General features: G+C 38.2%; 1 protein-coding gene across 3 annotated transcripts; it reads left to right on the forward strand.

The window, feature by feature from the left end:
• Positions 1 to 628: 628 nt before the first annotated feature.
• Positions 629 to 16,943, forward strand: SPINK13 (serine peptidase inhibitor Kazal type 13). Of its 3 annotated transcripts, XM_063665257.1 has the most exons (6): positions 629 to 713; positions 1,508 to 1,570; positions 4,172 to 4,208; positions 4,938 to 4,975; positions 12,705 to 12,832; positions 16,698 to 16,943. In XM_063665257.1, exons 1-6 carry the CDS (start codon positions 699 to 701, stop codon positions 16,744 to 16,746), a joined length of 330 nt encoding a protein of 109 aa, XP_063521327.1. In that variant the 5' UTR covers positions 629 to 698; the 3' UTR covers positions 16,747 to 16,943. The 3 variants fall into 3 exon arrangements, with proteins under 3 accessions (XP_063521327.1, XP_063521328.1, XP_054343907.1); XM_063665258.1 differs by lacking the exons at positions 1,508 to 1,570; positions 4,172 to 4,208 and having other exon boundaries at positions 644 to 713; positions 4,935 to 4,975; XM_054487932.2 differs by lacking the exons at positions 1,508 to 1,570; positions 4,172 to 4,208 and having other exon boundaries at positions 644 to 713.
• The last annotated feature ends 2,751 nt before the right edge of the window (positions 16,944 to 19,694 follow it).

Consider the following 19,694-nt stretch of genomic DNA (forward strand, 5'->3'; position numbering starts at 1 on the left):
TATTAAGCATGACCAACAATTCCATTTTTAACCCATTCTTTATATTTGAGCCCATGTGACTGACCTGGCAAAGAGAAATTTAGCTGGGAAATAAAGGGCTTAAGTGTGGGAGAAACTGGTCCATCTCAGGGAATCACATGTCATAGGGTGATATGTCCAAGATTGCACAGGACAGCCCTCAGTTTACACCAGTTACCTCAGAATTCTTATGAATTCTTTACATGTCTGTGTTCACTAACAAGAAGGCAGCAGCTTAGGTAATTAACCGCGAGATAATTAGATAATTGTAGGGTGAACCTATGTATACGTAATAGACTTTGAGTCAGCCCTGATGAATCTTGGGCCTAATTTTTCTTCCAGGCCAGAACTGTGATTGTCAGCTAGTTTTAGGCAGAAAAAAAAAAAAAAAAGTCATTTTTTTATGCTTTTCATCTTCCTCTTGAAAGCAAAAGGGCTCTCTCAGGCCTGAGTTCCTGGAGACCAGGTCAGTATAAGAATCACCAGGGCAAGTGTACAGGAATGGTATCACCTTAGGGTATTGTGTTCTCTCACATTGGAAAAGCTAGCTGTGTGGGAAACTAAAAACAAGCAATCTTGGGCATGTTCACAGGCCTTATCAAAGAAAAGTCTTATATGAGATCAAATGGCTGCCTTTCCCCACAAGATTATATTTTTCCTGGTATGCTCTACTTTGACACATGTGGCTTTCTCAGGTGAGTAACCTGAGAGGTTTTGGGAGATAAACTCTGATTTTCTTAAAGTTATAGGAAAGAAAATGAGTAATTTTTTACTTTTATGGGAAATATTTTGCTGAAATGTAAGCCAGTGTAGTCCAAACTGGGTATAATTAAAATGTATATTCTTAAATAGAAAAACCAGACTTGTTTTCTACATGGTGGAGTCACAACCTCGTGTCTATTCTGTCAATTCAAAAGAAATCCTCTAGAGCAGAGAAAATTGTGATTTTTTTATTGTAAGCAATATACAGTATAATTATTATTTTTTTCCTAGAAAAAATGATGCATTTTCTTATGGAGTTCAAATATGATAAATGATATGATAAATATGATAATGAAAAATAAGCCAATGAAAAAAGCTATTTCTGTGATTGATGTTGGGTTGACATGCGTCTTTAGAGTTCAGTAGTAAAAATCATGAATGTATAAAAACAAAACCTATGTTACCTGCTAATTATAGATGGAATAATGCCTCCGCAAAACCTCCAAGTCCTAATCACTGGAACCTGTGTATGTTGCCTTGCATGGCACAGGAGACTTTGCAGATGTAATTTAGTTAAGGATCCTAAGATTGAAAAATTTTACTGGACTATTCAGGTGGAACAATATAATCACAAGGATTCTTATCAGAGGGAGGCAGGAGGGCCCAAGTCAGAGAAGATGTGACAATGGAAGCAGAAGTTAGAATGGTGCAGTAAAAGGGCCATGGGCCGAGGAACTCAGACAGCCTGTAGAAGCTGGAAAAGGTAAGGAAATTAATTCTTCCTTAGAAACTCCAGGAGGAATGCATCACTGCTGACATCTTGACTTTAGGACTTCTCACCTCCAGAATTGTAAGATAATAAATTTGTGTTGTTTTAAGTCACTAAGTTTGTGACAATTCATTACAACAGCAATAAGAAAATAGTACACCTGTGAATAAATTACAGATTAGTAAAGCAGACACTATAACCTCATGTTTGCATTTCCAGATCATCCTTAAATACATGGTACAAAGTAAATGCTCACTAAATGAATGTTTAAAAATGTAGCTATTATCAATTGATTGCCTGCTATGTGTAGGTTCTCCGTAATATACTTTATTATTTTAAATATGCCTCAGTTGGATAGAATTGGATTAATCACAATACTTGATTCAATAAATTTCACTGGGTTCAATCAAAAAGCACCATGAATATATCATTCCTGCAAAAATCTAGACTACTGACAAAAGTTCAAATCCGATAATGTAGTGTTCAATCAACCAATTCTCTTGTCTATCTTCATCCAAGAAAAACACAATTCCACATCTTTTTTTTAAATTTATTTTTTCCCAAAATTCTTACTTCAGTTTCAGTCATTCTAAATCTTGTGTCCATTCTTCTCATGCTCTTATTTTTAATATAGTCTTTTATTTATACACATCATGGAAAATATATTTTTATAATTATTTTAACATTTATGTAACATTTATTTAACTTTTATATAACTTGTCATAGAGGACTTTTTGTTTTGTTTTTTTGGAGATGGAGTCTCACTCTGTCGCACAGGCTGGAGTGCACTGCAAGCTCCGCCTCCTGGATTCACACCGTTCTCCTGCTTCAGCCTCCCGAGTAGCTGGGACTACAGGTGCCCGCCACCACGCCTGGCTAATTTTTTGTATTTTTAGTAGAGACGAGGTTTCACCGTGTTAGCCAGGATGGTCTCCATCTCCTGACCTCGTGATCCGCCTGCCTCGGCCTCCCAAAGTGCTGGAATTACAGGCGTGAGCCACCATGCCTGGCCTATTATTAGGACTTTGTAATTCAATATTATATGAAGAGAATATTTTCATCTTTTGAAATTTGCTTTTTCCTACATATTGTTTAAATTTATAAATATTCATGTGTGCAGTTGTTCATTTAGTTTCACTGATGAATAATATCACATCAATGAATAATATCCCAATGTGCGACTATACCCTAATTTCATTACTCTTTTGTTGATGGACATTTGGTTTGCTTACAAATTTATGATGTTAAGAGCAGAGCTGGCAGAAATATTCTTATACATGATTTTTGGTGCACATGAACAAGAGTTTCTCTTAGGTATATATCTAAGAGTAGAGTTGCTGTGCTACAATGTGTGTGAATTTTCTATACTAGAAGATAATGCCAGATAATCTCCAAATTTACTGCATGAACTAATAACTTTTCATTAGAAAACTAAAATTTAAAAAATATTAGATAATAAAAAATGTTGCAGATGATGGTGCAATATATAAATTGAGATTCTTCTTTTGTTTTCCTTCCAGAAGTCCAATTGTTTTAGTATGGTTTGTGGAAAGGATGATTCTTTTTCCACTAAATTGTTCTTTCCCCTTTGCCAAAGAGCACTTGTCCATAGAAGTGTATATTTTTGAACTTCTTAGATGCCTATATTTCTGGACTCTATCCTTTTCACTGATCTATTTGTTTATCTTTATGCCAATCTGTTATGAAAATGTCAGACCTTTAGGATGTCAATACTTCCTGTTCTCAGGATCCACACAAGAAATCACAAGTACAGAACCTTCAGGTCTGTCTTTAACAAATTAACTAAACCATATTTTAAAAGAAAAATATGTTTACACCAAAATGGGAGGAATGGAACTAACCCAACTTATCTTTGAATCTATTAGTTGAACTATATATTCTTATTCTAAAGACAAAAAAGTCATTTATACATTGAACTCTAATTTGTAGGCTTACATTTTGCAAAAGCATGGAATAAGAATTCTGTAAATGCAGATATAGTTTTGTTCAATATTGCCAAATTTTACTTCATAAACATTCTTCCAATTTGGATTCCCACCAGGAACCTCTTTCTCAACAGCTAATCTGATACGTGATAAACGGTATTTCCATACAGTTTTAATTAGCATTTTTCTTAGCATGAGTAAGGCTGAATTTCCTTTAGAGATTTAAGGGTCATTTCTGTATCTTTTTGAGTATGTATGCTTGCGTAAATTATATTTGCATGTATATTGTCTGCTCTTCAATTAGGTTTCTTATTTTTTTCTTCCCTCAATTTTAATGAGTTCTTTATAAATTAGGCATATTAGCCCTTTATCAAAAATCTTTTTAGATTGTGTATGTTTATTTTTTGCCAGGAAGTTGTTTTTATTTTTAAGTAAAAAAAAAATGCGTCTGTGTTTTCTGTTATTGTATTTAGATTAATGAATCTTTATGATGAAAAAGGAATTATGTCATTTTAATTATCGTATAGTTTTATTTTTTTATGTTTAGATCCTGATTTGTTTGGAGTTAATTCTTATGTATGATGTGAAGTATATACATGTAATTTTGTTTCATTTTTACTAGATGAAGACCTATATTTTTCTTTTCTTATAACTATATCCAGATTCTTTTGTCATAAAAATATTCTGACCTTTCAGAAGTAGATAAAAGCATTCTATCTTTTTTGTTCTCTGAAAGAGTGTACATGTAATCAGCAAGACCTATTCCTCGAAAGGTTAGTAGTCTTTTCTTTGTGGGAAGATTTCTAAATATCGTGCAGAATTTTTCTTTTAACTTTTGAAAATTCTAACTTTTAGAAAGTCAGAATAGTCTATGATATTTTAAATATCACTTAACAGTGACAGATAAGTAAGAGCAGAATACAATAAGTACTTTCTTATTTCATTTTCCCACAGGCAGCTAGTCACCCTCTGTCCCAGGCAACACCAGCACCCCTCATACAACCAACCCATAAAGTCAGTATCCTGAAAGCCAGGGAACTCCCTCAGTTTTCTTACCATCACTGTGCCCACTTTAATTCAGCATCTTGGTAGGAACTGGCCTGATACATTACTTACTATATCATATTTACTTTTTAAAATTTTAAAAGTGCCTGTAATTACCCCAATTGCAGTGAAGAGGAAGCTAAAGCCAACAAAAGTGAAAATAAATAAATAAAATTATTTTAAGTTATATATACAACCTCAAACAGTTTTCACTCTTTCCTCACTGATACAGCAAATTTATAAATAAAATCAATACTGTGAAAAAGAATAAATGGATAAAGTAATTTAAAAAGGAATGTTACTGCAAATTCTACTGCTATTAAAATTCTTTTGTATACATTTTTGTAAATGAGTAATTAAATTAGTTTACATTATTCAATCAGTGACTTCAGTAGGTGATATTATATCCCATGGAGAACTATTTCCTTTAACTTACTGTGTTTGTTCTTTATTAGCAGGAATTTTCAATAAACGTGACTTCACTAGGTGGCCTAAGGTAAATTTAAATTTCTCCGTTCTAGGTTGTAATTCTAGTCTAATCACTCTCCTGACATGAGAGATCTAAAACTTTATGGAAAGTCAGGCACAGTGGCTCATGCCTGTAATTCCAGAACTTAGGGAAGCTGAGGCAGGAGGATCACCTGAGCCCAGGAGTTCAAGGTCGGCCTGAGCAACATAGGAAGATCCTGTGTCTAAAAAAATACAAAAATTAGCCAGGTGTGGTGGGGCAAGGTTGTAGCCAGCTACATGGGAGGTTGAGTTGGGAGGGTCACTTGAGGCCAGGAGTTGGAAACTGCAGTGAGCCATAATGGCACTACTGCACTCCAGCCTGGGCAACAGAGTGAAACCCTGTCTATAAATAAATAAATAAATCTTCATGGAGGTAAAGCAGAATGGAAGGATTCTATGTGACCTTGCACATAGACCTCTCCATATTTAGATTGTCTCCCATGTAGCACAAGCTTTAAAATATAATATTTTAGTAAAATAAGTATCTTTATAGTCAAATAAAATATTGAGTAAATATATCTCTGATCATTAAGTAAAATAATACCTGCCATGTGTTCAAAGTCACAAAGCTAAACCATGGTAAATCCAGGGTTTATTCTCAGTTTTAATAAGTTCTGGGATACATGTGCAGAACATACAGGTTTGCTACATAGGTATACATGTGCCATGGTGGTTTGCTGCACCCATCAACCCGTCATCTACATTAGGTATTTCTCCTAATGCTATTCCTCCTCTTGTCCCACTCCCCCAACAGGGCCCAGTGTGTAATGCTCCCCTCCCTGTGTTCATGTGTTCTCATTGTTCACCTCCCACTTATGAGTGAGAACATGTGGTGTTTGGTTTTCTGTTCCTGTGTTAATTTGCTGAGAATGATGGTTTCCAGCTTCATACATGTCCCTGCAAAGGACATGAACTCATTCTTTTTCATGGCTGCATAGTATTCCATGGTATATATGTGCCACATTTTTTTATCCAGTCTATCATCGATGAGCATTTGGGTTGGTTCCAAGTCTTTGCTATTGTGAATAGTGCTACAATAAACATATGTGTGCATGTGTTTTTATAATGGAATGATTTATAATCCTTTGGGTATATACCCAGTAAAGAGATTGCTGTGTCAAATGGTATTTGTAGTTCTAGATCCTTGAGGACTCGCCACATTGTCCTCCACAATGGTTGAACTAATTTACTCTCCCACCAACAGTGAAAAAGCATTCCTATTTCTCCACATCCTCTCCAGCATCTGTTGTTTCCTGACTTTTTTTCTTTTTTTTTTTTTGACAGAGTCTTGCTCTTTCGCCCAGGCTGGAGTGCAATGGCGTGATCTTGGCTCACTGCAAGCTCCGCCTCCCGGGTTCACGCCATTCTCCTGCCTCAGCCTCCCGAGTAGCTGGGACTACAGGCGCCCGCCACCAAGCCCGGCTAATTTTTTGTATTTTTTAGTAGAGACAGGGTTTCACGTTGTTAGCTAGGATGGTCTCAATCTCCTGACCTCGTGATCTGCCCGCCTCGGCCTCCCAAAGTGCTGGGATTACAGGCGTGAGCCACTGCGCCCGGCCTGTTTCCTGACTTTTTAATGATCGCCATTCTAACTGGTGTGAGATGGTATCTCATTGTGGTTTTGATTTGCATTTCTCTGATGACCAGTGATGATGAGTGTTTTTTCATATGTTTGTCGGCTGCATAAATGTCTTCTTTTGAAAAATATCTGTTCATATCCTTCACCCACTTTTTGATGAGGTTGTTTTTTTCTTATAAATTTGTTTAAACTCCCTGTAGATTCTGGATATTAGCCCTTTGTCAGATGGATAGATTGCAAAAATTCTCTCCCATTCTGTAGGTTGCCTGTTCACTCTGATGATAGTTTATTTTGCTGTGCAGAAGCTCTTTAGTTTAATCAGATCCCATTTGTCAATTTTTGCTTCTGTTGCCAATTGCTTTTGGTGTTTTTTAGTCATAAAGTATTTGTCCATGCCTGTGTCCTAAATGGTATTGCTTAGGTTTTCTTCTAGGGATTTTATGGTTTTAGGTCTTGCATTTAAATGGTTAATCCATCTTGAGTTAATTTTTGTGTGAGTTGTAAGGAAGGGGTCCAGTTTCAGTTTTTGGCATATGGCTAGCCAGTTTTCCCAACACCATTTATTAAATAGGGAATCCTTTCCCCATTGCTTATTTTTGTCAGGTTTGTCAAAGATCAGATGGTTGTGGATGTGTGGTGTTATTTCTGAGGCCTCTGTTCTGTTCCATTGGTCTATATAGCTGTTTTGGTTACTGTTGCCTTGTAGTATAATTTGAAGTCAGGTAGCGTGATGCCTCTAGCTTTGTTCTTTTTGCTTAAAATTGTCTTGGCTGTATGGGCTCTTTTTTGGTTCCATATGAAATTTAAAGTAGTTTTTTCTAATTATGTGAAGAAAGTCAATGGTAGCTTGATGGGAATAGCATTGAATCTATAAATTACTTTGGGCAGTATCGCCATTTTCACAATATTGATTCTTCCTATCCATGAGCATGGGATGTTTTTCGATTTGTTTGTATCCTCTCTTATTTCCTTGAGCAGTGGTTTGTAGTTCTCCTTTAAGAGGTCCTTCACATCCCTTGTAAGTTGGATTCCTAGGTATTTTATTCTCTTTGTAGCAATTGTGAATGGGAGTTCACTCATGATTTGGCTCCCTGTTTGTCTATTATTGGTGTATAGGAATACTTGTGACTTTTGCACATTGATTTTGTATCCTGAGACTTTGCTGAAGTTGCTTATCAGCTTAAGGAATTTTTGGGCTGAGATGATGGAGTTTTCTAAATATATGATCACGTCATCTGCAAACAGAGATAATTTGACTTCCTCTTTTCCTATTTGAATACCCTTTATTTCTTTCTCTTGCCTGAATGCCCTGGTCAGAACTTCTAATACTATGTTGAATAGGAGTGGTGAGAGAGGACATCCTTGCCTTGTGCTGGCTTTCAAAGGGAATGCTTCCAGCTTTTGCCCATTCAGTATGATATTGGCTGTGGGTTTGTCATAAATAGCTCTTATTATTTTGAGATACATTCAATCAATACCTAGTTCATTAAGCATTTTTAGCATGAAGGGGTGTTGAATTTTATTGAAGGTCTTTTCTGCACCTATTGAGATAATCATGTGGTTTTTGTCATGGTTCTGTTTATGTGATGGATTGTGTTTATTGATTTGCATATGTTAAATGAATGTTGCATCACAAGGATGAAGCCAACTTGATCATGGTGGATAAGCTTTTTGATGTGCTGCTGGATTCGGTTTGCCAGTATTTTATTGAGGATTTTCCCATCAATGTTCACCAGGGATCTTGGTGTGATATTTTCTTTTCTTGTGTCTCTGCCAGGTTTTGGTATCAGGATGATGCTGGCCTCATAAAATGAGTTAGGGAGGAGTCTGTCTTTTTCTGTTGTTTGGAATAGTTTCAGAAGGAATGGTACCAGCTCCTCTTTGTACCTCCGGTATAATTCAGCTGTGAATCCATCTGGTCCTGGGCTTTTTTTGGTTGGTAGGCTATTAATTACTGCCTGTATTTCAGAACTTGTTATTGGTCTATTTAGGGATTCGACTTCTTCCTGGTTTAGTCTCAGGAGGATGTATGTGTCCAGGAATTTATCCATTTCTTCTAGATTTTCCGGTTTATTTGAATAGAGGTGTTTATAGTATTCTCTGATGGTAGTTTGTATTTCTGGGGGATTAGGTGGTGATATCCCCTTTATCATTTTTTATTGTGTCTATTTTATTCTTCCCTCTTTTCTTCTTTTTTAGTCTGGCTAGCCGTCTATCTGTTCTGTTAAGCTTTTCAAAAAACCAGCTCCTAGATTCATTGATATTTTGAAGGGGTTTTTGAGTCTCTATCACCTTCAGTTCTGCTCTGATCTTAGTTATTTCTTGCCTTCTGCTAGCTTTTGAATGTGTTTGCTCTTGCTTCTCTAGTTCTTTCAATTTTGATGTTAAGATGTCGATTTTAGATCTTTCCCACTTTCTCCTGTGGGCATTTAGTGCTATAAATTTCCCTCTGAATACTGCTTTAGCTGTGTCTCAGAGATTCTGTTATGTTGTGTCTTTGTTCTCATCAGTTTCAAAGAATATCTTTATTTTTGCCTTAATTTTGTTATTTACCCAGTAGCCATTCAGGAGAAGGTTGTTCTGTTTCCACGTAGTTGTGCAGTTTTGAGTGAGTTTCTTAATCCTGAGTTGTACTTTGATTGCACTGTGGTCTGAGAGACTGTTTGTTATGATTTCCATTCTTTTGCATTTGCTGAGGAGTGTTTTACTTCCAATAATGTGTTCAATTTTAGAATAAGTGCAATGTGGTGCTGAGAAGAATGTATATTTTGTTGATTTGGGGTGGAAAGTTCTGTAGATGTCTATTAGGTCCACTTGGTCCAGAGCTGAGTTCAAGTCCTAAATACCCTTGTTAACTTTCTGTCTCATCAATCTATCTGACAGTGGGGTGTTAAAGTCTTCCACTATTATTGTGTGGGAGTGTAAGTCTCCTTGTAGGTCTCTAAAAACTTGCTTTATGAATCTGGGTGCTCCTGTATTGGGTGCATATATATTTAGGATAGTTAGCTCTTCTTGTTGTATTGATCCCTTTACCATTATGTAATGGCCTTCTTTGTCTCTTGTGATCTTTGTTGGTTTAAAGTCTGTTTCATCAGAGACTAGAATTGCAACCCCTGCTTTTTTTTTTTCTTTTTTCTTTCCATTTGCTTGGTAAATCTTCCTCCATCCCTTTATTTTGAGTCTATGTGTGTCTTTGCACGTGAGATGGGTCTCCTGGATACAGCACACTGATGGGTCTTGACTCTATCCAGTTTTCCAGTTTGTGTCTTTTAATTGGGGCATTTAGCCCATTTACATTTAAGGTTAATATTGTTATATGTAAATTTGATCCTGTCATTATTATGCTAGCTGCCTATTTTGCCCATTAGTTGATGCAGTTTCTTCATAGTGTTGATGGTCTTTACATTTTGGTATGTTTTTGCAGTGGCTGATACTGGATTTTCCTTCCCATGTTTAGTGCTTCCCTCAGGAGCTCTTGTAAGGCAGGCCTGGTGGTGACAAAATCCCTCAGCATTTGCTTGTCTGTGAAAGATTTTATTTCTCCTTCCCTTATGAAGCTTAGTTTGGTTGGATATGAAATTCTGTATTGAAAATTCTTTTCTTTAAGAATGTTGAACATTGGCCCCCACTCTCTTCTGGCTTGTAGGGTTTCTGCAGAGAGATCCACTGTTAGTTTGATGGGCTTCTTTTTGTGGGTAAACCGACCTTTCTCTCCGGCTGCCCTTAACATTTTTTCCTTCATTTCAACCTTGGTGAATCTGACAATTATGTCTCTTGGGATTGCCCTCCTTCAGGAGTATCTTTGTGGTGTTCTCTGTTTATCCCAAATTTGAATGTTGGCCTGTCTTGCTAGGTTGGGGAAGTTCTCCTGGATAATATCCTGAAGGGTGTTTTCCAACTTGTTTCCATTCTCCCCATCACTTTCAGGTATACCAATCAAACGTAGGTTTGGTCTTTTCACATAGTCCCATATTTCTTGGAGGCTTTGTTCCTTCCTTTTCATCCTTTTTTCTCTAATCTTGTCTTCACACTTTATTTCATTAAGTTGATCTTCAATCTCTGATATCTTTTCTTTTGCTTGATTGATTTGGCTGTTGATACTTGTGTATGCTTCATGAAGTTCTCATGCTGTGTTTTTCATCTTCATCAAGTCATTTATGTTCTTCTCTAAACTGGTTATTCTACTTAGCAGTTCCTGTAACCTTTTATCAAGGTTCTTAGCTTTCCTGCATTGGGTTAGAACATGCTCCTTTGGCTCAGAGGAGTTTGTTATTACCCACCTTCTGAAGCCTATTTCTGTCAATTTGTCAAACTCATTCTCCATCCAGTTTTGTTTCCTTGCTGCCAAGGAGTTGTGATCCTTTGGAGGAGAAGAGGCTTTCTGAGCTTTGAAATTTTAAGCCTTTTGGGGCTGATTTTTCCTCATCTTCGTGGATTTATCTACCTTTGGTCTTTGATTTTAGAGACCTTCAGATCGAGTTTTTGCATGGTCATCCTTTCTGTTGATGTGACACTATTGCTTTCATTTGTTAGTTTGCCTTCTAACAGTCAGGCCCCTCTTCTGCAGGTCGGCTGGAGTTTTCTGGAGGTCCAATCCAGCCCCTGTCTGGTTATCACCAGTAGAGGCTGCAGAACAGCAAAGATTGCTGCCTACTCCTTCCTCTGGAAACTTTGTCCCAGAGCGGCACCTGCCAGATGCCAGCCAGAGCTCTCCTCTTTGAGGTGTCTGTAGACCCCTGCTGGGAGTCGTCTCCCTCTCAGGAGGCACGGGGGTCAGGGACCCACTTGAGGAGGCAGTCTATCCCTTAGCTGAGCTCAAGCACTGTGCTGGAAGATCCACTGCTCTTTTTAGAGCCAGCAGGCAGGAACGTTTAAGTCCGCTGAAGACGCACCCACAGCTGCCCCTTCCCCCAAGTGCTCTATCCTAGGGAGATGGGAGTTTTATCTATAAGCCCCTGACTAGGGCTGCTGCCTTTTTGTCAGTGATGCCCTGCCCAGAGAGGAGAAATCTAGAGAGGCAGTCAGGCTACAGCGGCTTTGCTGAGCTGCAGTGGGCTCCACCCAGTGGGAACTTCCCAGTGGCTTTGTTTACACTGTGGGGAAAACCGCCTACTCAAACCTCAGTAATGGTGGACACCCCTCCCCCCACCAAGCTTGAGTGTCCCAGGTCGACTTCCGACTGCTGTGCTGGCAGCAAGAATTTCAAGCCAGTGGATCTTAGCTTGCTGGGCTCCGTGGGGATGGGACCTGCTGAGCAAGACCACTTGGCTGCCTGGCTTCAGCCCCCTTTCCAGGGGAGTGAACAGTTCTGTCTCGCTGGCATTCCAGGCACCCCTGGGGTATGAAAAAAACTCCTGCAGTTAGCTCAGTGTCTGCCCAAACGGGCACCCAGTTTTGTGCTTGAAACCCAGGGCCCTGGTGGTGTAGGGACCTGAGGGAATCTCCTGCTCTGCAGATTGCAAAGACTGTGGGAAAAGCATAGTATCTGGGCTGGATAGCTCTGTCCTTCACAGCACAGTCTCTCATGGCTTCCCTTGGCTGGGGAGGGAGTTCCCTGACCCACTGCACTTCCTGGGTGAGGTGGCGCCCCACTCTGCTTCTGTTTGCCCTCCGTGGGCTGTACCCACTGTCTAACCAGTTCCAGTGAGATGAGTCAGGTACCTCAGTTGGAAATGCAGAAATCACCCACCTTCTGCATTGGTCTCATTGGGAGCTGCAGACCAGAGCTGTTCCTATTCAGCTATCTTGCCTGCAGTTTTAATAAGTTTTAATACAAAATCCTTATTCTGACCAATGACACTTGAGGTCTGTCGTCTAGAAGTTCACAAACACATAAGTATCTCCACTCATAAACGTCCTACTGGAACTGAAACATGAAGGCTAAGTGAAAACTTTGCATTCAAGGTTAAACAGGGATAATAAAATGGTTATGACTTGAAGAGATGATAGGATGGGTGGGGACACTACAATCAGAAAAAGAAACTGGCCTGATAGAAGGCCACAGAACAGTGAATCCTTGATAAGATCAATTGACTGGTATGATTTAATATTATTTTTAAGTGGGGCAGAAGTGACAGGAAGAAATAGATGGGAGAGAGTCTATTATTTGTTACTTTATGGTATCATGTATTTGCAGCCCCGATGTAAAATGTATATCCCACTGGACCTTGATTACGATGCAAACTGCCCCAATGTGACAGCACCTGTTTGTGCCTCAAATGGCCACACTTTCCAGAATGAGTGTTTCTTTTGTATTGAACAGAGGTAAGTTCAGAATAAAATACCATTATTTTTTCCCTCTACTTCTTCACAGAAATTTCAAAGAAACATAGTCAAGGAATTGGGTTTTACTGATGCATACTTTTTTTAAAAAAATAGCCTCATTATTTACAAAAACTGGGGACAGACTACAGACAGAGTGAAGAAAGAAAGTCTCCTAGAATTTAATTAGTATTCAAAGTTGAATCATTTAAAAAAGAAAAAAGGCTTACGTAATGTTCTGGGAGAACTGTACAGAGATTATATTTGTAGGTAATCTGTAGATTATATTCAAGCAATAAATGGAAATCTAGTTATTTAAAAAAAACACTCAACATTTTTTTATATGTCACATTGACAAACCTATGACTAGCATCTATCAGTGTTTGGTAGTTATTAAGAGGCGTAGAAAAAGATGCAGATGCAGCTATAGACACAGACAAAAGGATAAACATAGATGCAGGTATAGATACACACACGAGTAGCAAAGGGGTTTTGTGGTCTTACATGCATAAAAATTGATAGTCAACTTTTCATATTGTTTTTGCCTTTCAAATAAATTCAGTAGGAAATTTAGACTAAAGAATTAATAATATTCCTTACAATGTATATTTAGCTCCATTCAAAATTGTCTTCACAAATCAGCCCTGTGTCTTGTCAGTTAACTTCTTCATGACCTGTGAGATCTCCTCTGTTGGGGTTCCCCAAGACTATCTTCAGGCTTGAGGATTCAGGAGGACTCATAAAACTCAGAAAAGCTGTTATATTCATGGTAACTGTTTATTATAATGAAAGGATACAAATTAAAATCAGCAAAGACCAAAGATGCATGAGGTGGAGTCCCCGAGAGAGCAGGCACAAGTTTCCAGCTGTCTTCTCCCAGTGGACTCATAGAAGCGATACTTAATTCTCCCTGCTACCAGGACAACACACATGAAGTATTGCTTACCAGGGAAGCTCACCCAAGACTTGGTGTTCAGACTTTTTAATGGGGTCAGTCAGGTAGGCACAGAATACCTACATGGCTGATCTTAAATACTTAATCTCCAGCTCCTCCCCAGCCAGAGATCAAACTGATATGGAGTGCTCCAGGACCCTAGGTAAACAACAACAGGTGCTCATTATAAATTTCATGGCTAGCATAAACTCTTTGGCAGACCCAGGTCCTAGATATACAAACATACCCTATTGTACAGACTATTCCAAGGGCTCATAGGTTATCTCCTAGGAGCTGGTTTGAGCATGCCAAGCCTGCTGAGCCAACTCTTCTGCACAGCTTTCTTTGAAAATAATCCTCATGAGCTTCTAGTGTCATGCTGCCCTTCCATGAGGATTATTCCATTTCAGAGGATAATTGAAATGTCCTTTAAAGAAAAAGAATGTAAATGCAAAAATGTAAGTTAACCAGGTCTCTACTGTTGGCTCTACTGTTCTCATTAAAAGATGAATGAGATACCACACTATATAGAATAATTAAGTTACATTATCCTTTCTTCCTAATGCTGTTACTGTTGATTTCTTAGAAATGTGATAGTCAGAAAAGAGACTTGGAAATGTCTTTGTAGCTCTTCCATGTAATATTTCTGTTATACTCTGTGGTGTCTGTACACACACTACTAAAAAGAGCAGTGTAAGAGAGTCTTGCTCATAATGCCCTGGCCTTTGGAAAATCACATAGATTCAGACAGACACACAATGTGGGCCTTGATCTGCTGGACTATTACTTCACAACTTCCCACAAAGATCATTCTGAGATTCCTTTCAGGCTCATCTAGGAAATGTGAGGAGGCTGTAACCTCACAGAACAGTGTTAGCAGCTCAAAGATCAGGCCTCAGATCTCCTTGGCAAAAATGGGGAAGAGGTTAAAAAAACAATCCCTTCTTTCCTTCCTTCCTCCCTCCCTCCCTCCCTTTCCTTCCTTTCTTCCTTCCTCTCTTCCTTCATCAATTCCTTCCTTCTTTCCATCCTTCCTTCCTTCTTTCCTACCTCCCTCCCTTTCCTTTCTTCCTTCCTTCCTTCCTCCCTCCATTTCCTTCCTCCCTCCCTCCTTCCCTTCCCTTCCCTTCCTTCCTTCCTTCCTTCCATTTTTCCTTCCTACCTTCTTCCTTCCTTCCTTGGGCTTCTAGGTCATCCTCCAGAAGCTGGTAATAATTCCTGGTGTAGTAATTCCTTCCTTCCTTCCTTCCTCCCTCTCTCCCTCTTTCCTTCTTTCCTTCCTTTCTACCTTGTACCTCTCTACTCTGAGAGATGTACTGTGAACTCTCTAGTTTTTATTTCTCATTCTAAGAATAAATGAAGAGCCCGGCTGGTTAAAATAGTTAAAAACCGTTCAGTAACATTGTAGCCAATAGGAGCACAGTTCATATCAAACATATCTTATTCTGGAACACAGAAAATTAATTCCAATGGCAGGAATGGTGCAGTGACATGCATATTTGCTTAATTCTCCATATGACCTGAATGTATAAACTTAATTTTCATGCCATTTCTATATCTTGGGGCAAGAAGAATAGTCCTAATGCACTTTTGAACAATGGGAGGAGAAGGGTAATTCCTTGGTCTCTGCTCTTGGCAATGTTTTGAGGAAAAAGCCCTGGCAAATTGGACTCACTGCTCTCAGAGATATCTGCCACTTGTGAACAATGTAAAATCTTTGAAAAATAATGATGAATCCAAACTTGGCTAGAATTTATAGAGTCATATTCACTCTCCTTAATGAATCCCTCAAGCCTACTCAGTCTAGCACTCTGGTAATATATGCTAAGAAAAGAGAACATTACATGAAACAGTCCATACTCTTAAAAAGCTTGTGGTCTTATTTGGCAAAAAGAACATATGCATACAAAGTTGATGAAAATACAAAGCAACCTTGGTTTTGTTGGACAAAAATGATGTTTTAATATATTTTGAAATCATTGATAGAATTTACCCACAAATACAGATTTCAAACTTGCTTAGTGATACTAAGCAAGGATTTCTCAGGCAATAAATAAGCAACAGCTGCCTCATTGTAGCTCCCTGTTCAAATGGAGATCATGTGTTCCAAACAACCATAGTTCTTCCTCTCTCTTTTGTGATGGAAGTGGCTCACATCACTTATTTATATTACCCACTAGGCTCCAAGCATTTATGTTTGCAATTCCTGAACCAAATGAGTGCATTCGATATATATCAAAGGTGAACCTGATTATAGGGGTTGGCGTGGGAAGTCTCTTGAAGAACGAGAGGGCTAAAGGAGTTTTAAAGAAATGGAACACAAAAAAGAAAATGGATTGTTCAATCTACACAGTGCCAACTGTTTGGGAAAACACTTGGAATCAAATAAGTGTGCAGTGTCTTTAGAGATGTAATACAAATATGATGCTGAAAGGAATATTATGTATTTAGAGAACAGTAATATGTAAAGATGGACAATAACGCAGAGGCTAGTCTTTTGTGAAACACAAATACCCAAGTAAGGGGAATAGACTACAATCAATGGACAGTGTGAAAACAGTGAAAAATTTGAGCACAGAGTGAATTGCGTGAATTATGCATAGCATTATTGCCGTGGTCATCTTTTACCTCTTGGTAAAAAAAATCTGGTATTTCTATGTTGAATGGAAAGGTATTGAGATGGGAATGGGTTAGGGGATGAAAAACTCTACATAAACAATGTCATAAGACACCTTTTGAATAATCAAGACTTGGAGAAAGAATGTAAAAACTATAGTGGTAACAAACAAAAATGAAAAAAAAAAGAAGGATGTAAAAGGAATTTAAAAGCAGCTCCCTTTTCAGGGCCTCTTTTAGAAGATAAGGAAAAGTACATTCAATACCAATGTTCACTTTCCTTATGATACTAATCGTCTTTTTTTCTCTTCTCTTTAGGGAATTTCATTATCGTATAAAATTTGAAAAATATGGAAAATGTGATTAATGGGTACTGGAGTACCTACACTTGCTTATTCTTTTTCTACTTAATTCAGAATAGTATTTCTTTTGGAGTGTGAGGATGTAAATTAACATCCCTATGCTGTACTTAAATGTCAAACAAAATGGGAGACAAAAACGAAGGAATCAAACTGACAAGAACCAAATATCACATTTACTACAAATAAACAACAAAAGAGCTGATATTCATTTCTGTGTATTGATTGTTTTAAGTCATCTTACTCCCATTTTGGGTAGTTTAAATTCTCTTCACCAGTTGGGCTTAACACTACCTAAAATTATACTTACCACCAATTGCAGGCCTATCTGCAGAATTAAACCCTACCCCACTAATATAATTAAAAGACATGGAGAAAAAGAGAAAATATCCTTCCTACAAAAGACAGAGTCCAAAGGAAGGAATCACTGAGTTACCCAGGTCTAGTGCTATTTTTCACCATTCGCAAATGGATGTTATACTTTCTGTGGTTGGAGAAGTAAAATATCATGGAGAGAGGAGGAGTATTAGGCTACTGGATGATTCCTACTCAAAGAAAGAAAGGACACTGGTATGGAAATAAGGAGATATGAATTTTGCCCTCAATTTTGCCACCAATTAACTATAATTTTGGGTCACATTCACTATCAGTGTCTCTGGCCACAGTGGCTTTAAATTTTTCTTGGTTCCACTTACTGTTTTGTTTATACAAAAGAGTAAGTCATCCACTTTACTGGTATCTAGCCTTATATATATTGAATATCCTGATGAAATACACTATGGCTCCTCCATTTGTTAGCAAGATTGGGATTTGAAAATCCACTATAGGTTTACATCAGATAGTAGAAATAGTCTAGCAATGACAATGAGTGTTGTTAGTAGCTAGTATGGGAACTAACAAGTAAAAAAGTCAAATAGAGTAGACATCTTTTGCTGATGTCTCTATATCCAGTCATCCATATTCTAGAAACTAAAATTCAATTATCTTTTTGTGATTACCCGAACCCTCAAGGTTGTGTCTTCATTTGTGTTAACTTCATCATGATCTGGGGTGGAACACATAATCTGGGCCTATGCACATCTACAAATGGAAGTCCCTTGGTTACAACATTAGTGCAGGCAACAGCACATGATTAAAACAGATCCATTGATATTCTGGTCCTTACCTAGAAATCCTAAGAGAAAGATTGTCACTCTTTTTTCCTGTAATGTGTTTCCTCAGAGCCACAGGCAGCAATCTTGTAAGAACAAATGGGAGCCCCTTTAAGAATGAAGTTAAAGAGCAGAGCAAACAGAAACAAGAGATACAGGGAAAATATATTCTGATGGCATCGATTTTCTGTCTCCAGCCATGCCATGCCTAAATTAGATCCACTCTTTGACTTTTCTTTTATAGGTAATAATACATTTCCTCTTCTCTTACATGGTTGGCATCATGTTTTCTGTTCTCTGAGATAAGCCAAATGATAAATTAAAGAACAATGTACCAAAGGAAAACAGACTCCCTAGATTTTTCACTTTTGCAAAGATCCTTTCCTAAAGCCTATTTGTATTGGAAACCTGAGCCTTTTCCCTGGTTACAAAGGCAGTATAGGCATCCAAGCCCAGACATTTTTTAATATACATAAAATGTTAACATCTAACTTCAACATAATAAAAGTCATATATGAGAGACCCACCGCTAGTATCATACTGAACAAGGAAAAACTAAAAGCCTTTCCTCTAAGTCTGGAACAAGACAAGGATGCCCATTTTCACCACTGTTATTGGACATAGTGCTGAAAGTCCTAGCTAGAGCAATCAGACAAGATAAAGAAATAAAGAGCATCCAAATTTTTTAAAAAGTTAACTATTTACAAGTTGAATATATGTTGCATGGTTACAGAAAGTCATCTTCCTGCAAAAAGAAAGGTTCAAAATCTGTATACTCAATTAGAGAGCTCATAATCAGGACAACAGAGCCTTTTTTGTCCAAGGAGACTAGAAGACCAGCTTGACTGCTGCCTGTGCAGAGTTTTGGCAAGCAGCCTTTTCTTAATCATATTACATTCTCTTACAATTTTGTGCTTCTTCTCCCCAGTCCTTCTTTCCATGGCTCTCTTCCCTCATGAATATTTCCACTGTGTTCTACAGATGTTTTGTGTTGTTTACCAAATGCTACTTGCGCCTCCTTGCCCCTGCTGACTCGGGTGTTTCCCCCAAGGACACTCTTGACTTTGGAATAGTGAGAGTAGGGGATGCCCATTCTCCTCCAGAGTTGTGGAGAACAGACTGGAATCATCTTGATTTTCTGAGGCAGTTTTCAGGCCATCATTTGTGTGCCCTGCTGGAAAAGCAATGTTAAGGCACATGCCAGGTGAATCGCTAATGATGCTTCATCTCTGCTGTCTAGATACTGGTCATACCCCCATAAGTTATTCAGGCCTTTTGGCCTCTAACAAACACAGCCTTTCTTGACAACATTCATGTCATTGTCCTAGGAGGCTTCTATGTCCATGTAGTTTATTCATCCAAACCTTTGACCTCACATTTTCTTAGTCCAGACATTTTAAATGTCAGCCATGGTATGCTTGAGTGTGTTTACATGTTTGTGATACACATTTGTGCCATTCTAATTTAAGATTCATCTCTAGTCTAAGAGTTCATGACACAGAGAGCTTTCAAGGCACTCAACACCTCTAGGATCAGTACTGGTGGATAAATTTTACTTATGAAGGAAATGCTCTCCCCCTAACAGAAAATAATGCCTGTTCTTGAAAACTGTAAAGGATGCTACCCCAGTGAGTGTCCGTGGGCAGAGGAGGTTTTCTCAGGGCTAAGTGTGGCATTGAGGTGCAGTGAGCTGAGGGATGGACATGCAGAACTGAGGCTTAGGTTCACTTCCTCCTGCCACATATGTGACTTCCATTCTTGAGTAGCCCCTTCTCTACCTTTAATGCCACTTTTTACACCTAATG

This window comes from Pongo pygmaeus, chromosome 4 (genome assembly GCF_028885625.2).
Source record: "Pongo pygmaeus isolate AG05252 chromosome 4, NHGRI_mPonPyg2-v2.0_pri, whole genome shotgun sequence".
Classification (NCBI taxonomy): Eukaryota; Metazoa; Chordata; class Mammalia; order Primates; family Hominidae; genus Pongo; species Pongo pygmaeus.